Raw genomic sequence first — 25,277 nt, forward strand, 5'->3', positions numbered from 1 at the left:
GAAGAATCACTTGTTATTGCTAAGGGTTATGTTTTTGATCAAGAAGCTTCTTTCGCTATTCTAGCTTGCGAAAATAGAAATGAACTCAAAAGGTTATTAGCTAAATGGAGTAAGCAATCTTTAAATGCTAGAATGAAACCTGACCCTGCTTTTGCTACTTCACCTATCATTGTTACTGATAAGGATTATGAATTCTCTGTTGATCCTGATATAATTACTTTGGTTGAATCTGATCCTTTTCATGGTTATGAATCTAAAACTATTATGGCACATCTTACTAAGTTTAATGATATAGCTATCCTGTTTACTAAAGATGAGAGAACTCGTTACTTCGACATCCTTAAAATATGTCCATTCTCATTAAAGGGTGATGCTAAGATATGGTTTAATTCTCTTGATCCTGCTTGTGTGCGTAGTCCCCAGGATATGATTTATTACTTCTCTGCTAAATATTTCCATGCTCATAAGAAACAAGATGCTCTAAGGGATATATATAATTTTGTGCAAATTGAAGAACAGAGTCTCCCACAAGCTTGGGGAGGCTTCTCCAATTACTTAATGCTTTGCCTGATCATCCTCTTAAGAAAAATGAAATACTTGATATCTTCTATAATGGACTAACCGATGCCTCCAGAGATTACCTGGATAGTTGTGCTGGTTCTGTTTTCAGGGAAAGAACACCAGATGAAGCTGAAATTCTATTGAATAATATGTTGACAAATGAAAATAATTGGACACCTCCGGAGCCAATTCCCGAGTCTATTCCTAAACCAACTCCGAAGAAGAGGGGTATTCTATTTCTCAGTCCTGAAGATATGCAAGAGGCAAAGAAATCTATGAAAGAAAAGGGTATTAAAGCTGAAGATGTTAAGAATTTACCTCCTATTGAAGAAATACACGGTCTTAATTTACCGCATGTTGAAGAAACATATGATCTTGATCCATCACCTATTAAAGAAACTCATGGTCTTGATAACTCGACACAGGTAGTAAAGGTAAATTCTCTCAATAGATATGATAAAGTTGAAATCCCATTTACTAAATTTGCTAGCCCATGCTTAGATGAGTTTGATAAATTTATGGCTAAGCAAGAATACTTTAGTTCTTATTTTGGTAGACAATTGAAATACAATTCAAATATGCTTGAACACTTGGGTGATTATATGGCTAATGTTAAAGGTGAACTTAAACTTATTAGTAAACATGCTTCTATGGTTACCACTCAAGTAGAACAAGTACTTACAGCTCAAAATGATTGCTCAATGAATTGAATAATAAGAATAATGATTATGTTGTTAGAGTGGCTACTAGAACTGGTAGAATGACTCAGGAACCTTTGTATCCTGAAGGCCACCCTAAGAGAATTGAGCAAGATTCTCAGAGAAATAATATAGATGCACCTAGTTCTTCTAAAAAGAAGAAAAAGAAAAAATGATAGGACTTTGCATGCTTCTAGTGATCCTATTGTTGAAACACCTGAGAATCCAAATGATATTTCTATTTCTGATGCTGAAACACAATCTGGTAATGAACCTGAGACTAGTGATAATGTTAATGATAATGTTCATAATGATGCTCAACCTAGTAATGATAATGATGTAGAAATTGAACTTGTTGTTGATCTTGATAACCCACAATCAAAGAATCAATATTATGATAATAAAGACTTTGTTGCTAAGAAACATGGTAAAGAAAGAGAGCCTTGGGTTCAAAAACCCATGCCTTTTCCTCCCAAACCATCCAAGAAAAAGGATGATGAGGATTTTGAGCGCTTTACTGAAATGATTAGACCTATCTTTTTGCGTATGCGATTAATTGATATGCTCAAAACCAATCCTTATGCTAAGTACATGAAAGATATAATTACAAATAAAAGAAAGATACCGGAAGCTGAAATTTCCACCATGCTTGCTAATTATACTTTTAAGGGTGGAATACCAAAGAAACTTGGAGATCCCGGTGTACCAACTATACCATGCTCCATTAAAAGAAACTATGTTAAAACTGTTTTATGTGATCTTGGAGCCGGTGTTAGTGTTATGCCTCTCTCTTTATATCGTAGACTTGATTTGAATAAGTTGACACCTACTGAAATATCTTTGCAAATGGCTGATAAATCAACTGCTATACCTGTCGGTATTTGTGAGGATGTGCCTGTTGTAGTTGCAAACGTTACTATTTTAACGGACTTTGTTATTCTTGATATTCCCGAGGACGATAGTATGTCTATTATTCTTGGAAGACCCTTTTTGAATACTGCAGGGGCTGTTATTGATTGCACTAAAGGCAATGTCACTTTTCATGTTAATGGTAATGAGCACACGGTACACTTTCCGAGGAAACAACCTCAAGTTCATAGTATCAACTCTATTGGAAAAATTCCATCGATTATATTTGGAGGTTTTGAATTTCCTCTTCCTACTGTCAAGAAGAAATTCTTATTATTGGGGATGTGCATATCCCCGTTGAGGTAACATAGTGTTATTCGAAATTTCTCCGGTTCCATGTTATTCGGAATGAGTTCGTTAACAAGACTTGATCAACCTTGTTAGAGGATTCCTTTTGATGATCATGAGATGGATGAAACTAGAAGGCACAACCTTCTGTACCCCACTTTTACTTTCTATTATTTATATTAAATAAAATAAAAATAAATATTTTTCTGTCTGTTATCTGATTATCCGTGCAATATAAAAATACCTCAAAAATAAAAGTTCTCCAAATGCCCTGAATTTAAATATGATTTTTATAGAATATTTGAGGATTTATAGAACTGAGAACACACCAGGGGGGTCAACCACCTGCCCACAAGCGTGGAGGGCGCCCCCACCCCTCTAGGGCGCGCTCCCCTACCTCATGGGCCCACGGTGGCCCTCCTCCACTTATTCCTGCACCCACACACTTCATCTTCCTCCCACAAACACGAATAACCAGCTCAAACCCGAGTTCTAGCTCATCTTGTTGCCATTTTCGATCTCCTTGCTCAAAGCACCTCTCACAAAACTGCTTGGGAGATTGTTCCTTGGTATGTGACTCCTCTATTGGTCCAATTAGTTTTTGTTCTAATGCTTTATTCATTGCAAATATGTGTTGCTTAGGTGACCCTGTTCTTGAGCTTGCATGTCAAATTTATATGGTCAAAAGTAGTTTTGATGCATGATATAGGCCCTAGGCACTTGTAGGAGTAGTTACTATCAATATTATTGAGTCTGGTTTACTTTTATTTTGAAGTTACTAAAAAAATTCAGAATTTTTTAGAGGAAGAAAAAAATGCTTAGGAAAATGTTCCAAGGTGGTTCCTCAAGGAAGCAAGGACCCAGGCTTACAATGCGTGATGCTAATGAACAGCCACCAAGAGACGCTCCAGTGCGTCCTTGTGAGTGGCCTTCTGAAAATTTTATGGATCGAGCAGGAATTAAAGAAGAATTTAACGCATATATGCGTAACGCCGATCTCGTGAGCTTCGAGGAGGAGAAGTGCAGCAGTATCACAACCTCACCAGTACCTTCATGAGGAGGTTTGAATTTTCAACTTCACGTAATTCTCCAACTGTCCTGTTTGATCTTTATGATAAATCTTACACTATGGACTTAGAGGATTTCACCACTGCATGCAAACTTCCACAATGGGGTAGTATAAGGGATCCTCGCAAATCTGAATTTAGAGATTTTCTTGCTAGCATAACTGTGGGAGAATCTAGAGATATTACACAAGCTACCATAGGGAGCATTCACTTTCCTGCTATACATTATTTTGCTCTCTTCATAGGTAGGTGCATTAATGGTAAAGATGAGGCATGTCACATGTGTGTCCCCGATCTCAGTATTCTTAGGAGTGCCGTGTTAGGAGACCAATCATATAATTTGGGAGCCATTGTTGCACGTAGGTTGCACCTTAATAGATATAATGGAGATTTCTTTGGAGGAATTTATGCAACCCGCATAGCTAATTTTCTTGGTATAGACATACGCGAAGATGATATTGAATTACCACCTGCTTACCTAGACTTTAATGCTATGGTTCATCACCAGTTTGTTGAGAGGAATGAATCACCTCTCCAGTACCGACTAATCTTTGACAGACGTCGTGCTGTCCGTATTACTCTCCCAGCCCCTGCCTTCTTTGATTATCAAGCAAGAGGAGGATATACTATTACCAGAGAGGAGGCAGATGAGTACGAGAGGAGAGAGGAGGCTGCTCGTCGCCACGCTGCAGCTCAGCAGGCGATAGCCGCTACATCGCAGTACGACCCCAGCTACTATTATGGATATCCGCCAGGCCAGCTGTGGCCATAGACCAACTTAGGCCAAAAGCCTAAGCTTGGGGGAGTATGTATTTCCCACCGACATTACATTTATGTTCACACACTCATTGCTAGATGTCGGTGCTCATACTTTTTCATTGTATCATCCATGCTAGTTTATTTTCCTTTTTATGCTCTCTTCTTGTGTGCTTAATAAACCTTAAGAAAAACAAAAAATAGCTGTAGCTTTTAGTTAGTTTACTTTCCATGCTTGTAGTAGTAATTAAAAAGAAAACCCAAAAATATTTCATGTTCTTCTTTTGCTTGTTGGGAGCTTTCCCGTGTAAATAGTTTTGTTTCTTTTCTTTTCTTTGGGGGTCGATAGGAGAAGACCATAATTAAATTGTTGAAGTGGCTCTTATATGCATTATTATTGATCTGACAAAAGAGCCCATATTGCCTTGTCTTCTCATGTTTATTGAATGCTTGCAGATTCCATCTTAGTCCAATGCATGTGCACTATTATTATTATTATTATTCACACTATTCGGTCGTGCAAGTGAAAGGCAATTATGACGATATATGATGGACTGACTGAGATGAGAAAAGCTGGTATGAACTCGACCTCTTTTGTTTTTGTAAATATGATTAGTTCATCGTTCCTGATTCATCCTATTATGAATAAACATGTTTGCAATGACAACTAGAGATCATAGTTTCTTATGTCATGCTTGATTAGCTATGAGTTATAATGGTTTACCTTGCGTGCCAACATGCTATTAAAATGGTTATGATGTGGTATGATAGGGTGGTATCCTCCTCTGAATGATTTAAGTGACTTGACTTGGCACATGTTCACGCATGTAGTTGAAACAAAATCAACATAGCCTTCACGATATTTATGTTCATGGTGGATTATATCCTACTCATGCTTGCATTCGGTGTTGATTAATTTTAATGCATGTTCATGACTGTTGTCGCTCTCTAGCTGGTCGCTTCCCAGTCTTTTGCTAGCCTTCACCTGTACTAAGCGGGAATACTGCTTGTGCATCCAAATCCTTAAACCCCAAAGTTATTCCACATGAGTCCACTATACCTACCTATATACGGTATCTACCTGCCGTTCCAAGTAAATTTGTATGTGCCAAACTCTAAACCTTCAAATAAATATCTTGTTTTGTATGCTCGAATAGCTCATGTATCAACTAGGGTTGTCCTGTATCTTCCATGTTAGGCGGGTTATTCTCAAGAGGAGTGGACTCCGCTCCTCACTCACGAGATAAATGGCTGGTCACCGGGATGCCCAGTCCCATGCTTTATGCAAACTAAATCAAAATAATTGCAAACAAAACTCCCCCTGGGACTCTTGTTAGTTGGAGGCACTCGTTGTTTCGAGCAAGCCATGGATTGATGCTTGTTGGTGGAAGGGGGAGTATAAACTTTACCATTCTGTTTGGGAACCGCCTATAATGTGTGTAGCATGGAAGATATCGCCATCTCTTGGTTGTTATGTTGACAATGAAAGTATACCGCTCAAAATATTATTCACCTCTATTTCAAAACCGAGCTCTGGCACCTCTACAAATCCCTGCTTCCCTCTGCGAAGGGCCTATCTATTTACTTTTATGCTGAGTCGTCATCTTCTTATTAGAAAGCACCAGTTGGAGAGCACCACTGTCATTTGAATTCATTACTGTTAGTTTACATTGAGTATGACTTGACTAGATCTCTTTTACCATGAATTACAATGTCTAGTCAGTCCTTGGTCTTTAAATGTGCTCTGCATTTATGTTTTGCGGTCTCAAAAAGGGCTAGCGAGATACCATCTTGTTATATCATATTATGATTGTTTTGAGAAAGTGTTGTCATCCGAGATTTATTATTATTGCTTGCTAGTTGATTATGCTATTGATATGAGTAAACTTGAGACCTAAGTGTTATTGTGAATGTGGTTAGTTATAATCTTTGCTAAAAACTTGAATGCTGGCTTTACATATTTACAACAACAATAGCCAATAGAGTTTGTAAAAGTTTTTCTTTATCACTTTCATTTTGTCAACTGAATTGCTTGAGGATAAGCAAATGTTTAAGCTTGGGGGAGTTGATACGTCTCCAACGTATCTACTTTTCCAAACACTTTTGCCCTTGTTTTGGACTCTAACTTGCATGATTTTAATGGAACTGACCCGGACTGACGCTGTTTTCAGCAAAATTACCATGGTGTTATTTATGTGCAGGAGCAAACGATCTCGGAATGACCTAAAACTTCACGGAGCCACTTTTCAGAAAATAAGAAAAATACCTGCCAAAGATGAAGGCCAGGGGGCCCACCACCTTGCCACGAGGGTGGGGGGCGTGCCCCCCTACCTCGTGGGCCCCCTGTTGCCTCTCCGACTCCAACTCCACCTCCATATATTGAGTTTCGATGAGAAAAAAATCAGGAAGAAGAAATCATCGCGTTTTACGATATGGAGCCGCCGCCAAGCCCTAAAACCTCTCGGGAGGGCTGATTTGGAGTCCGTTCGGGGCTCCGGAGAGGGGAATCTGTCGCCATTGTCATCATCAACCATCCTCCATCACCAATTTCATGATGCTCACCTCCGTGCGTGAGTAATTTCATTGTAGGCTTGCTGGACGGTGATGGGTTGGATGGGATCTATCATGTAATTGAGTTAGTTTTGTTAGGGTTTGATCCCTAGTATCCACTATGTTATGAGATTGATGTTGCTATGACTTTGCTATGCTTAATGCTTGTCACTAGGGCCCGGGTGCCATGATTTCAGATCTGAACCTATTATGTTTTCATCAATATATGAGTGTTATTGATCCTATCTTGCAAGTCTATAGTCACCTATTATGTGTTATGATCCGTTAACTTCGAAGTGACAATAATCGGGATACTTACCGGTGATGACCGTAGTTTGAGGAGTTCATGTATTCACTATGTGTTAATGCTTTGTTCCGGTACTCTATTAAAAGGAGGCCTTAATATCCCTTAGTTTCTGTAAGGACCCCGCTGCCACGGGAGGGTAGGGCAAAAGATGTCATACAAGTTCTTTTCCATAAGCACGTATGACTATGTTCGGAATACATGCCTACATTATATCAATGAACTGGAGCTAGTTCTGTGTCACCCTAGGTTATGACTGTTACATGATGAACCGCATCTGGCATAATTCTCCATCACAGATCCATTGCCTACGAGCTTTCCATATATTGTTCTTCGCTTATTTACTTTCCCGTTGCTATTGCTACCATCACTACAAAATACCAAAAATATTGCTTTTACTATTGTTACCTTTTGCTACCGTTATCACTACTATCATATTACTTTGCTACTAAACACTTTGCTGCAGATATTAAGTTTCCAGGTGTGGTTGAATTGACAACTCAGCTGCTAGTACTTGAGAATATTCTTTGGCTCCCCTTGTGTCGAATCAATAAATTTGGGTTGAATACTCTACCCTCAAAAACTGTTGCGATCCCCTATACTTGTGGGTTATCAGCTACACACGCGGTTGATGCATTTTAATTAGTCGAGTGTCAAGTTCTCTACAACCGGACATTAAAAAATTCCCATCTTCCCATAACCGCGGGCACGACTCCCGAAAGTTTATACCCTGCAGGGGTGTCCCAACTTAGCCCATCACAAGCTCTCATGGTCAACGAAGGATATTCCTTCTCCCGGGAAGACCCGATCAGTCTCGGAATCCCGGTTACAAGACATTTCGACAATGGTAAAACAAGACCAGAAAAGCCGCCTGATGTGCCAGCAAATCCTGATAGGAGTCGCACGTATCTCGTTCTCAGGGCACACCGGATGGGCAAGACGTCGGGTTGGCATAGACCCTGGTTGTCCAGGGGGGCGTCGGACATCGCCCAGTTTGGACCAACACTCAGAGGAGCACTGGCCCGGGGGTTTAAAATAAAGATGACCCTTGAGTCTGCAGAACCCAAGGGAAAAAGGCTTAGGTGGCAAATGTTAAAAATCAAGGTTGGGCCTTGCTGGAGGAGTTTTATTCAAAGTGAACTGTCAAGGGGTTCCCATAACACCCAGCCGCGTAAGGAACGCAAAATCAAGGAACATAACACCGGTATGATGGAAACTAGGGCGGCAAGAGTGGAACAAAACACCAGGCATAAGGCCGAGCCTTCCACCCTTTACCAAGTATATAGATGCATTAAATAATTAAATAAGAGATATTGTGATATCCCAATATATCCATGTTCCAACATGGAACCAACTTTAACTTCACCTGCAACTAGTAACGTTATAAGAGGGGCTGAGCAAAAGCGGTAGCATAGTCAAACAACAGTTTGCTAGGAAGGTGGGTTAGAGGCTTGACATGGCAATATGGGAGGCATGATATAACAAGTGGTAGGTAGCACGACATAGCGATAGAACGAACAACTAGCAAGCAAAGATAGAAGTGATTTCAAGGGTATGGTCATCTTGCCTGAGATCCCGCAAGGAAGAAGAACGAGTCCAAGAAGAAGACAAACAGACGAAGTCGAACGGATCCTCACAAATGCGACGTTACCGAAACTAACAAGAAGAAGCAACACTGGAAAGAAGCAAACAACATGGTAAACAACCATCACATAAACATGGCATGATGCACAACCAAGTATGATGCATGTCCGGTTTAATGAGGTATGTCATGGCAAAGTGCACAAACAATACTACAAATTAAGTGAAGCTCAATATGCAACGAGTTGCATATTGACGAAACACCACATGACTTATTTAGTTCCCTCTCGGTTATGTACTCAATAATATTAAATGTTGTTAACATGGCAAGAGGTGAAACATGAGTAAAATACACAGTTAGGCATTTTAAATGAGGCCGGAAACATCAAACAACAATTCCGGTAAATCCTCATGTGCATTAGAAATTGCAAACAACAATTTTAACATTTTAAATGTTATTAACATGATGTGGATGACATATGCAAGTTTATGCAATTTTAATGAAAAAGTTGATAAGAGCATTATGAAGCATTTGTCACCATGGTGGAAACAAAGGGTGCCACGACGACGAATCCGAAAATGATACCATGGCACCATATCGGTTCTGTTAGCTCACGGAGATACCGGTGCAAAGGAAGTGTGACGGGAGCGTGCAAAAGATGGTGGGGGGATCCCAGCTACCGGGTTCCCACGGGTGGACGGCATGGCAACGAGGAGGAACAACTAACGTTCAGGGGCGAATACAACAACCAACCATGCATCTCATACAACACAATCATTCATCCACGGGCGGTCGTTCTCGGCAATTATACCTCCAAAGCGTGTGTTTCGAAGCGGGTCGGTTCAATGGGATGTCGGTGGAAGTAGACGTTCACGCGATGTAGTGGAAGTAGTCGTTCACGATAGTAGAAGTAGTGGTTCACGCGATGGTAGTTGAACTTGACGCTTGTGTTACACGGGTCTACGGCGACGGTGCCGTACATGGTTCGGAGTGGTACTTGCTTCTTCAGACTCATTGGTCCGGTCTAGGCGTAGATGTACATGGCAAACGTAGTGGCACTGTGCGTCGATCATCGAGGGCCTTGCCGATGGGGTACTTGGTGACATCTACGGGATCAGTAGTTGTACATGGTCTTCGCGTTGTAGTTTGACTTGGCGATTCCAAAACGTTCATCGGTAGTGGAATTTGGCGGTCTCAACGGTCGTCATGGTACTTGACGTAAGATGGTGTCGGGGTGGTCTTGCAGCAATAGCCTCCGCAAGGGCGTTGGGGGAGGAGATGGTCGCGACAGAGGACGAAGCCAAGGAGGAGCAGCGCGAGGAGGGCCATGGCGGGCGTCGGGGTTGAACTATGGCTGCTCGCATACTCCGGTGCGGGTGGAACCAGCAGCGAGGAGGAGAAGGGAGCAGGGGCGCGCGACTGGAGGAGGTCGCTGAGGCAAGGCAGCAGCTTCAGCAGGTCCAGTGGTGGACTTGGAGCTCCGGATGTCGGCGAGACTGGAGCACGGGGAGGTGAAGCAGACGTCGAGGCAGGGGCGACGGGAGCCGGCGAGGACGCGGGGTCGCGATGGCGGGGCAGGCCGGCCTGGTGGCGTTGGCGCTCCTGTAGGCGTTCATGGCGACGGCGGCGTGGTGAAGACGAGGGCGTGGCGCTGCTCTTTCTCTCCCTGCGAGTGGCGGTGCCAGGAGGAGAACGAAGGGAGAGAGCTGGGGATTGGGTTGAGAGAGAGCGAGATATCGAGAGATGGGGAATCGGGCACCCTGGTGCTGTCATTCCCTCTTTCTCTGGCGGCGTTGGAAGGAAAGATCGAGCGAGGGGAGAGGGAGACTGCTAGGGGATCGAGCGATCCGGGCCTCTGGCGACGCGAGGGAACGAGGAGGAGGGGTGCGGTATAGCTGGCCAAACGGGCCGGGATAGTTGGGCCGGCCGGTAGCACGGTCGGCACGGCACGGGCCTGGCACGACACGACACGTGCTAAACCGGCCGGGCCCGGCACACGGCACGCCATGGGCCGTGCCTGGGCCTGAAGGGCGAGCACGCGGGCCGGCACGGCACGGCCCGATTAACTTTTTTATATTTTTTTATGTATCCTAATATGGGCCAACAGGTAAAAATAGGCTAAAAACGCTCAGTGCGCAAAATAGGAGGTAGATTAGTAGGCCTGGCATGCCGGTGGGCCGCCCCGATTAGCATACAGGCCGTGCCTGAGCTACAGGCTGCAGCACGCGGGCTGGCACGGCACGGCCCGTATAATAATCGTGCCTAGGCGGGCCGGGCCGTGCCAGGCACGATTAGGATGGGCCGTGCCGTGCCGGGCCGGGCCGGCCCGTTTGGCCAGCTATAGGGTGCGGATCGAGCTAGCTAGGGTTGCCGCGGGGCGTGGTTGGGCCTTGGAGGCCGGCCCAGTAGAGAAGGGGGTTGCGCCTAGGCGCAGATGGGCCTAGATCTTGGCTGGGCTCTCTCTCTCTCTCTCTCTCTCTCATTCCCTTTAGAAGAAGAGAAAAAAATAGAGAGATGTCAAAATAAATAAGAGAAAAAGGCCATGAACAAGAATTAGATGGTGGGACATATTTTGTAGGGCTTAATGGATTATTTCCAACCCAGCAAAAGTGGTTCCGACAAAATCGGGGAAATCCAAAATTATTTAACTTGCCTCAAAGGAGCTGAATGTAGACTAGGATTTAGGAGTGGCCAAAAATGTTGAGAAATTAGACAGGGCCTCGATAAATGGGGAAACAATTATCGGCAAGGTTTGGAGGTGAAACTTGAAGCAGAAGAGGCACGGAACTGAAATGCAAGTGTGTTATGGATAATTCCAAATTAATGGAATATTTTATAATAGCTCCCTAAATATCAGGAGGGTATGTTATAAAGAGAACTCACCATGTGAATTCTCTCAATTTAAATGGATCAAAGATACATGCCATTTATTTAGTTGAGTTGAAAAAAATAACATGATGACATGATGCAATGCACATGATGCAAAGATGAATGTAACAAACAAAACAAATTACCCAAGAAACTTGGAAAACCAAGGAAGGCATCTGAAGCTCCGGTCTTGGGGCGTCTGTTGGAAATATGCCCTAGAGGCAATAATAAAAGCATTATTATTATATTTCCTTGTTCATGATAATTGTCTTTATTCATGCTATAATTGTGTTATCCGGAAATCGTAATACATGTGTGAATAATAGACACCAACATGTCCCTAGTAAGCCTCTAGTTGACTAGCTCGTTGATCAACAGATAGTCATGGTTTCCTGACTATGGACATTGGATGTCATTGATAACGAGATCACATCATTAGGAGAATGATGTGATGGACAAGACCCAATCCTAAACATAGCACAAGATCGTATAGTTCGTTTGCTAGAGTTTTCCAATGTCAAGTATCTTTTCCTTAGACCATGAGATCGTGTAACTCCCGGATACCGTAGGAGTGCTTTGGGTGTACCAAACATCACAACGTAACTGGGTGGCTATAAAGGTATACTACGGGTATCTCCGAAAGTGACTGTTGGGTTGACACGGATCAAGACTGGGATTTGTCACTCCATATGACGGAGAGGTATCACTGGGCCCACTCGGTAATGCATCATCATAATGAGCTCAAAGTGACCAAGTGTCTGGTCATGGGATCATGCATTACGGTACGAGTAAAGTGACTTGTCGGTAACGAGATTGAACGAGGTATTGGGATACCGACGATCGGATCTCGGGCAAGTAACATACCAATTGACGAAGGGAATTGTATGCGGGGTTGCTTGAATCCTCGACATCGTGGTTCATCCGATGAGATCATCGAGGAGCATGTGGGAGCCAATATGGGTATCCAGATCCCGCTGTTGGTTATTGACCGGAGAACGATCTCGGTCATGTCTACATGTCTCCCGAACCCGTAGGGTCTACACACTTAAGGTTCGGTGACGCTAGGGTTGTAGGGACATGTATATGCAGTAACCCGAATGTTGTTCGGAGTCCCGGATGAGATCCCGAACATCACGAGGAGTTCCGGAATGGTCCGGAGGTAAAGAATTATATATAGGAAGTGCTATTTCGGGCATCGGGACAAGTTTCGGGGTCACCGGTATTGTACCGGGACCACCGGAAGGGTCCCGGGGGTCCACCGGGTGGGGCCACCTGTCCCGGGGGGCCACATGGGCTGTAGGGGGTGCGCCTTGGCCTACATGGGCCAAGGGCACCAGCCCCAAGAGACCCATGCGCCTAGGGTTTCAAGGAGGGAAGAGTCCTAGGAGGGGAAGGCACCTCCTAGGTGCCTTGGGGAGGAGGGATTCCTCCCCTTGGCCGCACCCCCCTAGGAGATTAGATCTCCTAGGGCCGCCCCCCCCTTTGCCCTCCTATATATAGTGGGGGAGAAGGAGGACTTCTTACCTTGACCTTTGGTGCCTCCCTCTCCCTCTCCAACACCTCCTCCTCCTCCATAGTGCTTGGCGAAGCCCTGCCGGAGTACTGCAGCTCCATCACCACCATGCTGTCGTGCTGCTGCTGGAGCCATCTCCCTCAACCTCTCCTTCCCCCTTGCTAGATCAAGAAGGAGGAGACGTGGCTGTTCCGTACGTGTGTTGAACGCGGAGGTGCCGTCCGTTCGGTGCTAGGATCTTTGGTGATTCGAATCACGTCGAGTATGACTCCCTCATCCCCGTTCTTGAATGCTTCCACTCGCGATCTACAAGGTACGTAGATGCATCTAATCACTCGTTGCTAGATGAACTCCTAGATGGATCTTGGTGAAACCGTAGGAAAATTTTTGTTTTCTGCAACGTTCCCCAACAGTGGCATCATGAGCTAGGTCTATGCGTAGTTCTCTTGCACGAGTAGAACACAATTTGTTGTGGGCGTTGATGTTGTCAACTTTCTTGCTGCTACTAGTCTTATCTTGCTTCAACGGTATTGTGGGATGAAGCGGCCCGGACCAACCTTACACGTACGCTTACGTGAGACCGGTTCCACCGACTAACATGCACAAGTTGCATAAGGTGGCTGGCGGGTGTCTGTCTCTCCTACTTTAGTTGGAGCGGATTCGATGAAAAGGGTCCTTATGAAGGGTAAATAGAAGTTGACAAATCACGTTGTGGCTTTCACGTAGGTAAGAAAACGTTCTTGCTAGAACCCTACTTCAGCCACGTAAAACTTGCAACAACAATTAGAGGACGTCTAACTTGTTTTTGCAGCAAGTGCTTTGTGATATGATATGGCCAAAGTTGTGATGAATGATGAATGATCTATATGTAATGTATGAGATGTTCATGCTATTGTAATAGGAATCACGACTTGCATGTCGATGAGTATGACAACCGGCAGGAGCCATAGGAGTTGTCTATATTTTTTGTATGACCTGCGTGTCATTGAGAAACGCCATGTAAATTACTTTACTTTATTGCTAAACGCGTTAGCCATAGTAGTAGAAGTAATAGTTGGCGAGCAACTTCATGGAGACACAATGATGGAGATCATGATGATGGAGATCATGGTGTCATGCCGGTGACAAGATGATCATGGAGCCCCAAGATGGAGATCAAAGGAGCTATGTGATATTGGCCATATCATGTCACTATTATTATTTGATTGCATGTGATGTTTATCATGTTTTTCATCTTGTTTACTTAGAACGACGGTAGTAAATAAGATGATCCCTCATAATAATTTCAAGAAAGTGTTCCCCCTAACTGTGCACCGTTGCGACAGTTCGTTGTTTTGAAGCACCACGTGATGATCGGGTGTGATAGATTCTAACGTTCACATACAACGGGTGTAAGACAGATTTACACATGCAAACACTTAGGTTGACTTGACGAGCCTAGCATGTGTACAGACATGGCCTCGGAACACAGAAGACTGAAAGGTCGAGCATGAGTCGTATAGAAGATACGATCAACATGAAGATGTTCACCAACGTTGACTAGTCCGTCTCACGTGATGATCGGACACGGCCTAGTTAACTCGGATCATGTTATACTTAGATGACAGGAGGGATGTCTATCTAAGTGGGAGTTCATTGAATAATTTGATTAGATGAACTTAATTATCATGAACTTAGTCTAAAATCTTTACAATATGTCTTGTAGATCAAATGGCCAACGTAGTCCTCAACTTCAACGCGTTCCTAGAGAAAACCAAGCTGAAAGACGATGGCAGCAACTACACGGACTGGGTCCGGAACCTGAGGATCATCCCCATAGCTGCCAAGAAAGATTATGTCCTACAAGCACCGCTAGGTGACGCACCTGTTCTCCCTGCAGAACAAGACGTTATGAACGCTTGGCAGGCACGTACCGATGACTACTCCCTCGTTCAGTGCGGCATGCTTTACAGCTTAGAGCCGGGGCTCCAAAAGCGTTTTGAGAGACACGGAGCATATGAGATGTTCGAAGAGCTGAAAATGGTTTTCCAAGCTCATGCCCGGGTCGAGAGATATCAAGTCTCCGACAAGTTCTTCAGCTGTAAGATGGAGGAAAACAGTTCTGTCAGTGAGCACATACTCACTATGTCTGGGTTGCATAACCGCTTGACTCAGCTGGGAGTTAATCTCCCGGATGACGCGGTCATTGACAGAATCCTTCAGTCGCTTCCACCGAGCTACAAGAGCTTTGTGATGAACTTCAATATGCAGGGGATGGAAAAGACCATTCCTGAAGTATTTGCAATGCTGAAATCAGCAGAGGTAGAAGTCAAAAAGGAACATCAAGTGTTGATGGTGAATAAAACCACTAAGTTCAAGAAGGGCAAGGGTAAGAAAGCCTTCAAGAAGGACGGCAAGGGAGTTGCCGCGCCCGGCAAGCAAGCTGCCGGGAAGAAGCCAAAGAATGGACCCAAGCCCGAGACTGAGTGCTTTTATTGCAAGGAAAGTGGTCACTGGAAGCGGAACTGCCCCAAATACTTAGCGGACAAGAAGGCCGGCAAAACGAAAGGTATATGTGATATACATGTAATTGATGTGTACCTTACCAGTACTCGTAGTAGCTCCTGGGTATTTGATACCGGTGCGGTTGCTCACATTTGTAACTCAAAACAGGAGCTGCGGAATAAGCGGAGACTGGCGAAGGACGAGGTGACGATGCGCGTCGGGAATGGTTCCAAGGTCGATGTGATCGCCGTCGGCACGCTACCTCTACATTTACCTTCGGGATTAGTTTTAAACCTTAATAATTGTTATTTAGTGCCAGCTTTGAGCATGAACATTGTATCAGGATCTCGTTTAATTCGAGATGGCTACTCATTTAAATCCGAGAATAATGGTTGTTCTATTTATATGAGAGATATGTTTTATGGTCATGCTCCGATGGTGAATGGTTTATTCTTAATGAATCTCGAGCGTAATGCTACACATGTTCATAGTGTGAGTACCAAAAGATGTAAGATTGATAATGATAGTCCCACATACTTGTGGCACTGCCGCCTTGGTCACATAGGTGTCAAACGCATGAAGAAGCTCCATGCTGATGGACTTTTAGAGTCTCTTGATTACGAATCATTTGACACGTGCGAACCATGCCTCATGGGTAAAATGACCAAGACTCCGTTCTCAGGAACAATGGAGCGAGCAACCAACTTATTGGAAATCATACATACTGATGTGTGCGGTCCAATGAGTGTTGAGGCTCGCGGTGGCTATCGTTATGTTCTCACCCTCACTGATGACTTGAGTAGATATGGGTATGTCTACTTAATGAAACACAAGTCTGAGACCTTTGAAAAGTTCAAGGAATTTCAGAGTGAGGTTGAGAATCAACGTGACAGGAAAATCAAGTTCCTGCGATCAGATCGTGGAGGAGAATACTTGAGTCACGAGTTTGGCACACACTTAAGAAAATGTGGAATAGTTTCACAACTCACGCCGCCTGGAACACCTCAGCGTAATGGTGTGTCCGAACGTCGTAATCGCACTCTATTAGATATGGTGCGATCTATGATGTCTCTTGCCGATTTACCGTTATCTTTTTGGGGCTATGCTTTAGAGACTGCCGCATTCACTTTAAATAGGGCTCCGTCGAAATCCGTTGAGACGACACCGTTTGAATTATGGTTTGGGAAGAAACCTAAGCTGTCGTTTCTAAAAGTTTGGGGATGCGATGCTTATGTCAGGAAACTTCAACCTGAAAAGCTCGAACCCAAATCGGAAAAATGCGTCTTCATAGGATACCCTAAAGAAACTATTGGGTATACCTTCTACCTCAGATCCGAAGGCAAGATCTTTGTTGCCAAGAATGGATCCTTTCTAGAGAAGGAGTTTCTCTCGAAAGAAGTAAGTGGGAGGAAGGTAGAACTTGATGAAGTATTACCTCTTGAACCGGAAAAGGCGCAACTCAAGAAAATGTTCCTGAGGTGCCTGCACCGACTAGAGAGGAAGTTAATGATGATGATCAAGATACTTCTGATCAAGCTCCTACTGAAATTCGAAGGTCCACAAGGACACGTTCCGCACCAGAGTGGTACGGCAACCCTGTCTTGGAAATCATGTTGTTAGACAACGGTGAACCTTCGAACTATGAAGAAGCGATGGCGGGCCCGGATTCCGACAAATGGCTAGAAGCCATGAAATCCGAGATAGGATCCATGTATGAAAACGAAGTATGGACTTTGACTGACTTGCCCGTTGAGCGGCGAGCCATAGAAAATAAATGGATCTTTAAGAAGAAGACAGACGCGGATGGTAATGTGACCATCTATAAAGCTCGGCTTGTCGCTAAGGGTTATCGACAAGTTCAAGGGGTTGACTACGATGAGACTTTCTCATCGGTAGCGAAGCTAAAGTCCGTCCGAATCATGTTAGGAATTGCCGCATTCTATGATTATGAAATATGGCAAATGGACGTCAAAACGGCATTCCTTAATGGTTTCCTTAAGGAAGAATTGTATATGATGCAGCCGGAAGGCTTTGTCGATCCTAAGTATGCTGATAAGGTGTGCAAGCTCCAACGCTCGATTTATGGGCTGGTGCAAGCATCTCGGAGTTGGAACATTCGCTTTGATGAGATGATCAAAGCGTTTGGGTTTACACAGACTTATGGAGAAGCCCGCGTTTACAAGAAAGTGAGTGGGAGCTCTGTAGCATTTCTCATATTATATGTAGATGACATACTTTTGATGGGAAATGATATAGAACTCTTGGACAACATTAAGGCCTACTTGAATAAGAGTTTTTCAATGAAGGACCTTGGAGAAGCTGCTTATATATTAGGCATCAAGATCTACAGAGATAGATCAAGATGCCTCATATGTCTTTCACAAAGCACATACCTTGATAAGATATTGAAGAAGTTCAATATGGATCAGTCTAAGAAGGGGTTCTTGCCTGTGTTACAAGGTGTGAAATTGAGCTCAGCTCAATGTCCGACCACTGCAGAAGATATAAAAGAGATGAGTGTCATCCCCTATGCCTCAGCCATAGGTTCTATTATGTATGCCATGCTGTGTACCAGACCTGATGTAAACCTTGCCGTAAGTTTGGTAGGAAGGTACCAAAGTAATCCCGGCAAGGAACACTGGACAGCGGTCAAGAATATCCTGAAGTACCTGAAAAGGACTAAGGAAATGTTTCTCGTTTATGGAGGTGACGAAGAGCTCGTCGTAAAGGGTTACGTCGACGCTAGCTTCGACACAGATCTGGATGACTCAAAGTCACAAACCAGATACGTGTATATTTTGAATGGTGGGGCAGTAAGCTGGTGCAGTTGCAAGCAGAGCGTCGTGGTGGGATCTACATGTGAAGCGGAGTACATGGCAGCCTCGGAGGCAGCACATGAAGCAATTTGGGTGAAGGAGTTCATCACCGACCTAGGAGTCATACCCAATGCGTCGGGGCCGATCAAGCTCTTCTGTGACAACACTGGAGCTATTGCACTTGCCAAGGAGCCCAGGTTTCACAAGAAGACAAGGCACATCAAGCGTCGCTTCAACTCCATTCATGAAAATGTTCAAGATGGAGACATAGATATTTGTTAAGTACATACAGACCTGAATGTAGCAGATCCGTTGACTAAACCTCTCCCTAGAGCAAAACGTGATCAAAACCAGAATTCCATGAGTGTTCGATTCATCACAATGTAACTAGATTATTGACTCTAGTGCAAGTGGGAGACTGTTGGAAATATGCCCTAGAGGCAATAATAAAAGCATTATTATTATATTTCCTTGTTCATGATAATTGTCTTTATTCATGCTATAATTGTGTTATCCAGAAATCGTAATACATGTGTGAATAATAGACACCAACATGTCCCTAGTAAGCCTCTAGTTGACTAGCTCGTTGGTCAACAGATAGTCATGGTTTCCTGACTATGGACATTGGATGTCATTGATAATGAGATCACATCATTAGGAGAATGATGCGATGGACAAGACCCAATTCTAAACATAGCACAAGATCGTATAGTTCGTTTGCTAGAGTTTTCCAATGTCAAGTATCTTTTCCTTAGACCATGAGATCGTGTAACTCCCGGATACCGTAGGAGTGCTTTGGGTGTACCAAACTTCACAACGTAACTGGGTGACTATAAAGGTATACTACGGGTATCTCCGAAAGTGACTGTTGGGTTGACACAGATCAAGACTGGGATTTGTCACTCCATATGACGGAGAGGTATCACTGGGCCCACTCGGTAATGCATCATCATAATGAGCTCAAAGTGACCAAGTGTCTGGTCACGGGATCATGCATTACGGTACGAGTAAAGTGACTTGCCGGTAACGAGATTGAACGAGGTATTGGGATACCGACGATCGGATCTCGGACAAGTAACATACCGATTGACGAAGGGAATTGTATGCGGGGTTGCTTGAATCCTCGACATCGTGGTTCATCTGATGAGATCATCGAGGAGCATGTGGGAGCCAACATGGGTATCCAGACCCCGCTGTTGGTTATTGACCGGAGAATGATCTCGGTCATGTCTACATGTCTCCCGAACCCGTAGGGTCTACACACTTAAGGTTCGGTGACGCTAGGGTTGTAGGGATATGTATATGCAGTAACCCGAATGTTGTTCGGAGTCCCGGATGAGATCCCGGACGTCACGAGGAGTTCCGGAATGGTCCGGAGGTAAAGAATTATATATAGGAAGTGCTATTTCGGGCATCGGGACAAGTTTCGGGGTCACCGGTATTGTACCGGGACCACCGGAAGGGTCCCGGGGGTCCACCGGGTGGGGCCACCTGTCCCGGGGGGCCACATGGGCTGTAGGGGGTGCGCCTTGGCCTACATGGGCCAAGGGCACCAGCCCCAAGAGGCCCATGCGCCTAGGGTTTCAAGGAGGGAAGAGTCCTAGGAGGGAAAGGCACCTCCTAGGTGCCTTGGGGAGGAGGGATTCCTCCCCTTGGCCGCACCCCCCTAGGAGATTAGATCTCCTAGGGCTGGCGCCCCCCCTTGGCCCTCCTATATATAGTGGGGGAGATGGAGGACTTCTTACCTTGACCTTTGGTGCCTCCCTCTCCCTTTCCAACACCTCCTCCTCCTCCATAGTGCTTGGCAAAGCCCTGCCGGAGTACTATAGCTCCATCACCACCACGCCGTCGTGCTGCTGCTGGAGCCATCTCCCTCAACCTCTCCTTCCCCTTTGCTGGATCAAGAAGGAGGAGACGTGGCTGTTCCGTACGTGTGTTGAACGCGGAGGTGCCGTCCGTTCGGTGCTAGGATCTTCGGTGATTCGAATCACGTCGAGTACGACTCCCTCATTCCCGTTCTTGAACGCTTCCGCTCGCGATCTACAAGGTACGTAGATGCATCTAATCACTCGTTGCTAGATGAACTCCTAGATGGATCTTGGTGAAACCGTAGGAAATTTTTTGTTTTCTGCAACGTTCCCCAACAGCGTCACACATGAGAAAGATAAATGATAATACTTATGTGATAGATCTACCAAGCGACATGGGCATATCCAACATTTTCAATATTGCGGACTTGACTCTCTACCATCCAGAAGAAGCGCTCTATGAAGATAACTCAAGAGCGAGTTCCAAACAACCAAGGGAGAATGATGAGGAACACTAGATGAGGAAAAAAATCGTATGTCAGATTTGTTTGGCTACTTCTAGATGCTTCCACTCTAGTATAGTATTTTTTTTCTTTTATTTTCTATCCTACCTATTATTTTCTAGAGTCTTCTAGTTGTGATACACTTACACGTGCATTAAGGCATGAATATGATGACATATGAATAAAGATGCTCCATGAGAAAAAGTAGCTTAAGCCATCTACGTTGATTTTTTTTCTTCTCAGCGCAAGCCACCACTAATGGGCCTCGTCGAACAATACACATGCATGCCATGCATCTGTACTTTTCACTTCAGTTTTTCAGCTTTTTCACCGGACCATACTTTCTCTCCCCAAGCACCCACCTCATGTTGCTACACCATCCAAACATACTTTTCCTGACATATGATTCTACGTGGCATGCAGGGCATCACCTTGGGGCTATGTATTAACCATGCCTTTAGAAGCCTTTTAATGGCTCGTGGTCCCAAAAGGGTTTAGGATTTAAGCATGCGCACGCGTACCCCTTCGATTGCGCTCTAGCGACTTAAGGCGATTCGGATTGCTCGTCTCCTGCCAGCACCGCCGCAGGTCTACCCCGTCTCTTGTGGCCTTAGGCCATGAAGGCGTGGTAGATCTTGGCCCTTGCCGTGCGGGAGGGATCCAGTTCCGTTTTTAGGTGTCTTTTTGTGTCCACTTAAGGTTTGTGTTCTGTTCAAGAAGGTGAGATGGTAGCGGCTCCCTGAAGATGGAATAATGTTCTCCCTACCTAGGCCTCGTTTCGATGATGTGTCTAGCCTCATCGGAGAGCGCGTGGAGGTGTATCTCTAGCGGATCTCGTGGGATTCGGTCGGCGCTTGTCTTTGGTGGATCCGGTCTTCTTTCGTGTGCGTCCGTGTGTCTGCAGATTAGATCTTTCCGATCATGCTTCTCTTCATCGTTGGCGGTTGCTGTTTTGGTGCGCTAATTCTATGAAGTCTTAGCACAACGGCTTCCCGATTGTCGACTACAACAATGTTTGTACGGCTCTGATGAGAGAGGTGCGATGATGGCGGCGCGTCTTTGCCTCGCCCTAGGTAGTCTAGACACCTGAATGTAATTTTTATTTTTGATGTTCTATAAGATATTATTACATCTATCTTATACAGTATATATGTTTAAAAAGAAGGTAAAATCAAACCTTTACTTTCCATCCGCGAAAATCCATTTCATCCACCCCGATTTTCTCTCTTGACTTACTCAGCCCGTCCCTTCTTCGATCTTCCTCGCCTGACCTAATGCTTTGACCTAACGAAGTTTCAACCGGGCCAATTGCGGAGTAAACCCACCCTAAAATCTTCCGCCGGTGCCCCTGAGCTGCCGCCGCCGTAGCTTGGCGTCAGCGCGGAGGCCCGCTCCCGCTCGCCCACCCAACCCCTCCGCCTCTCACGCGCGTCGCCGCCGTCGCCGTTTCCGTTCTAGCCCGTCGCGTCCCTGCTGTCTCCACCCCCGTCCGCAGTCCTCGACATCCATTTTTGAGGTATGACCGCCGCATAGTCACCCACCCAGTGATCAATTGAACCGACCTCTACAAGTTCCAGGATGAGATTAGTACATCTAGATCCGACCCTGTCAACAGAGGATTAGATTTTGAGAGATATATAGTGCCCCCTAAGGGCAAATCAAGCAATAAGTAGTTAACATTTTGCTGTGCGTTCGTGCTACATCACTGGCTTTCCGATGAGAAGCTTTTAGGAATTACACACAAGCTAGCCGCATTCCTTTGTTATTGAGGTTGTTTAATTATGTGATTATGTCATTTCACCCCTTTCCCCTTTATGTATGTAGACCTACCATGAGCACGAAATTGCTCAACAGCTTGAGCCTGACGAGGCTCTTAGGACTGCGAAGAAACCCAATTGGTGGGTACAGCGTATTTATTTTGTCTTATTTGATCATGGAAGGTGCTCATCACATATATGACTCCTTGCTTGTGTATTTTTTTCTTGCTAGACTTATACACAGCATCGCGAGCATGGATCTCTAGCACATCATTTTCTGGTGTTCATGAGAAGAATGGCATGGGCGTCGAGGCAGATGGTGATCTTGCAGATTCTTGGAAAGATGCTGACTTCCGTGGTGTTTATCGGGTACTTGCTTGATATATCCTATTAGAATAACTACCCGTATTTTGGTTCTCATGTTGACACTCGGTTGACTTGTTTGTTTTGTTAGGCCATTATTTGTGGCAGCGTTGGACAAGTGCCTGTGCAGAAAAAATTGAGGAACGGGCATACTGTGACTGTATTTACTGTCGGGACTGGGGGCATGTTTGACCAGAGGAGAGTAGGTGCTGAAAACTTGCCAATGCCAGCTCAGTGGCATCGCATAGCTGTTCATAATGCGCAGCTTGGTGCATATGCTGTTCAAAAGTTGGTTAAGAAGTATGTCCTTTCTACTCTATAGCACGTGATTCTGTTTTTTTCCTTGTGATGTGAAGTGAAAACTAAAGTTCAGATTCTTAATTCACCAAGGATATACCGTGCTTATTATTATGTCTTATTCAGTGCTGCAGTGTATGTTGAGGGTGAGATTGAGACTAGAGTCTACAATGATGACATCAATAATCTAGTGAAAATCGTACCTGAGATCTGTGTGCGGTATGATGGTAAGTTAATCTGAGGTTCAAGTATTTTCTCTTTCCTTTGGCAATCTGTTTTGTTGTAAACATTCGTTAGCCAAATAAACTAATGCAAATGTCTTAGCTGAGCACAAGCTACCTGAGTTATTTCTTGAAGAATTCCCTGCTGATTTTTGTTCTCTTGCGGTACCCCACCCATCCCTACCAAATGCAGCTTTTGGTCAGAAAACAGACCTACCTAAAGGGAGTGGGACTAGCTCTCCTGTTGCTTTTCAATAAAAGGAGAGACAACTCTGCCTGTGGAAACAAGGACTAGATGTAGTTCTTCATGCAGCTTAATTTGGACTCCCCTCGCTCTCAGTATATTGTGCTATCATCTCTGAATTCATGTCATTTTCATTATTTACAGAATTTTTGGTTTTGTTCATTTCCATTTGTATGATTTTGATGTATGGGAAATTTAATCTTCTCAGGCAAGATACACTTGGTTCAATCTGGGGGCAGTGATGTCAGCAAATCATTGGAAGAGTTAAGTAAGTGCAGTCTGTATCTCATTTTTTTTTCTTATATAAGGGAAGGCATCATGGCATATACTCCCTCCGTTCGGAATTACTTGTCGCAGAAATGGATGTATGTAGACGTATTTTAGTTCTAGACACATCCATTTCCGAGACAAGTAATTCCGAACGGAGGGAGTAGTAAATAAGTGCAGACCATCGGACAGGCCGTGTTGTTGTTCTTTTCAGTGCTCTTCGCTATGTCCGTGAACAGACTTGTGTGCATAAAGAATCACATTAACCTGTAACATGTGTTCATCACATAAGATCGTCATAACAGCCTTCCTTTTGGCAGGGGAGGGGCTATTTTAGTTGCGACCTGAGGAACAATGAGCAGCAGGAGGAGTTGGCCAACTGGAGTGTTAGATTCAGGGCAACTTTGCCAAAGCACTTTTATTAGGTCCATTGATAATAACTGGACTGGAGAACTGAAAGCCCTTGTAGATGCAAGCGGTGCTTTCTCTGCCTTTTTGAGCGTATGGGGGCCTCTTCTGGTTGTTGAAATCGAGTTTGTATTGAGCTGCAGGAGAGAAACGGTCTATTGAGACCTCTGAAGATGCTTTTATTTTTCACAGCTACTAGTACTGATGCCCCGTGCTCGTAACAATGACCAGTCTCAGTGTCTATTCATAAACTTGGCATCTTTGTTTCAAGCCCTACGTGCTAGCATACCATATCGAAGTTAGTTCGCTCATATCTGAATTTACTTCTCTGCTGCAAAAATACAGATCCTGATGCTCCTGTCTCTTTTTGTGTTGGTCTGACTGGCCTGTCTAGAGCGTTTCCATTTTCTGGTTGCTCTATCTTCTATTTTCATTTTTCTATGAGGTAAATACACTAGGAGTCATACAACTTACACGCGACAGTCAGTTTGGTGTATAAATTTATAAAATACGTGATTGCAGTCATTAAACTTGCGTGGACGTGCAAATACGATTACATTTGCTTGAGTTGCATGCCAAGGCCCACTGTCAGTGACAAAACCCTCAGATTTTCTTTCAACTACGAACAAAAGCCCATGGGGCCCACATGTCAGTGTACAGTATAAATAAATTTCGTTGGAAAAATATGAAGAGCGGGAGTTTTCTTTTAACTACGCAGAAAAGCCATGGGGCCCACATGTCAGTGTACAGTATAAATAAATTTCGCTGGAAAATGTAAAGAGCGGGAGTTCAAACCCACGACCAGATGCAGAAATGCGGCCGTCCTTGCCACCGAACCTGATGATTCTTGATGCCAGGACTGCTAAATTATATATATCCTTTAGTTTAAGATCACTTTTTTTTGAATCCAAGTACACATTTAAGATGGGGCTTAGACTAGCAAACTGACTTGGACTTCCGAACTAATCAAACTAACCGTACTACACTAGCGCAAAAGGTCTTGAATTCCGAAA

At 44.3% G+C, this 25,277-nt stretch overlaps 1 protein-coding gene across 1 annotated transcript; it reads left to right on the top strand.

Annotated features, from left to right (window-relative positions):
- The first annotated feature begins 21,915 nt into the window (after positions 1 to 21,915).
- On the top strand, positions 21,916 to 24,534 carry LOC123062206 (single-stranded DNA-binding protein, mitochondrial). Its single transcript, XM_044485611.1, has 7 exons — positions 21,916 to 22,223; positions 22,532 to 22,605; positions 22,697 to 22,833; positions 22,919 to 23,127; positions 23,251 to 23,351; positions 23,798 to 23,857; positions 24,177 to 24,534. The coding sequence occupies exons 2-7, from the start codon at positions 22,539 to 22,541 to the stop codon at positions 24,191 to 24,193; spliced, it is 591 nt and encodes a 196-aa protein (XP_044341546.1). The 5' UTR covers positions 21,916 to 22,223; positions 22,532 to 22,538; the 3' UTR covers positions 24,194 to 24,534.
- Positions 24,535 to 25,277: the final 743 nt, after the last annotated feature.

Source organism: Triticum aestivum, chromosome 3A (assembly GCF_018294505.1).
Source record: "Triticum aestivum cultivar Chinese Spring chromosome 3A, IWGSC CS RefSeq v2.1, whole genome shotgun sequence".
Lineage (NCBI taxonomy): Eukaryota > Viridiplantae > Streptophyta > Magnoliopsida > Poales > Poaceae > Triticum > Triticum aestivum.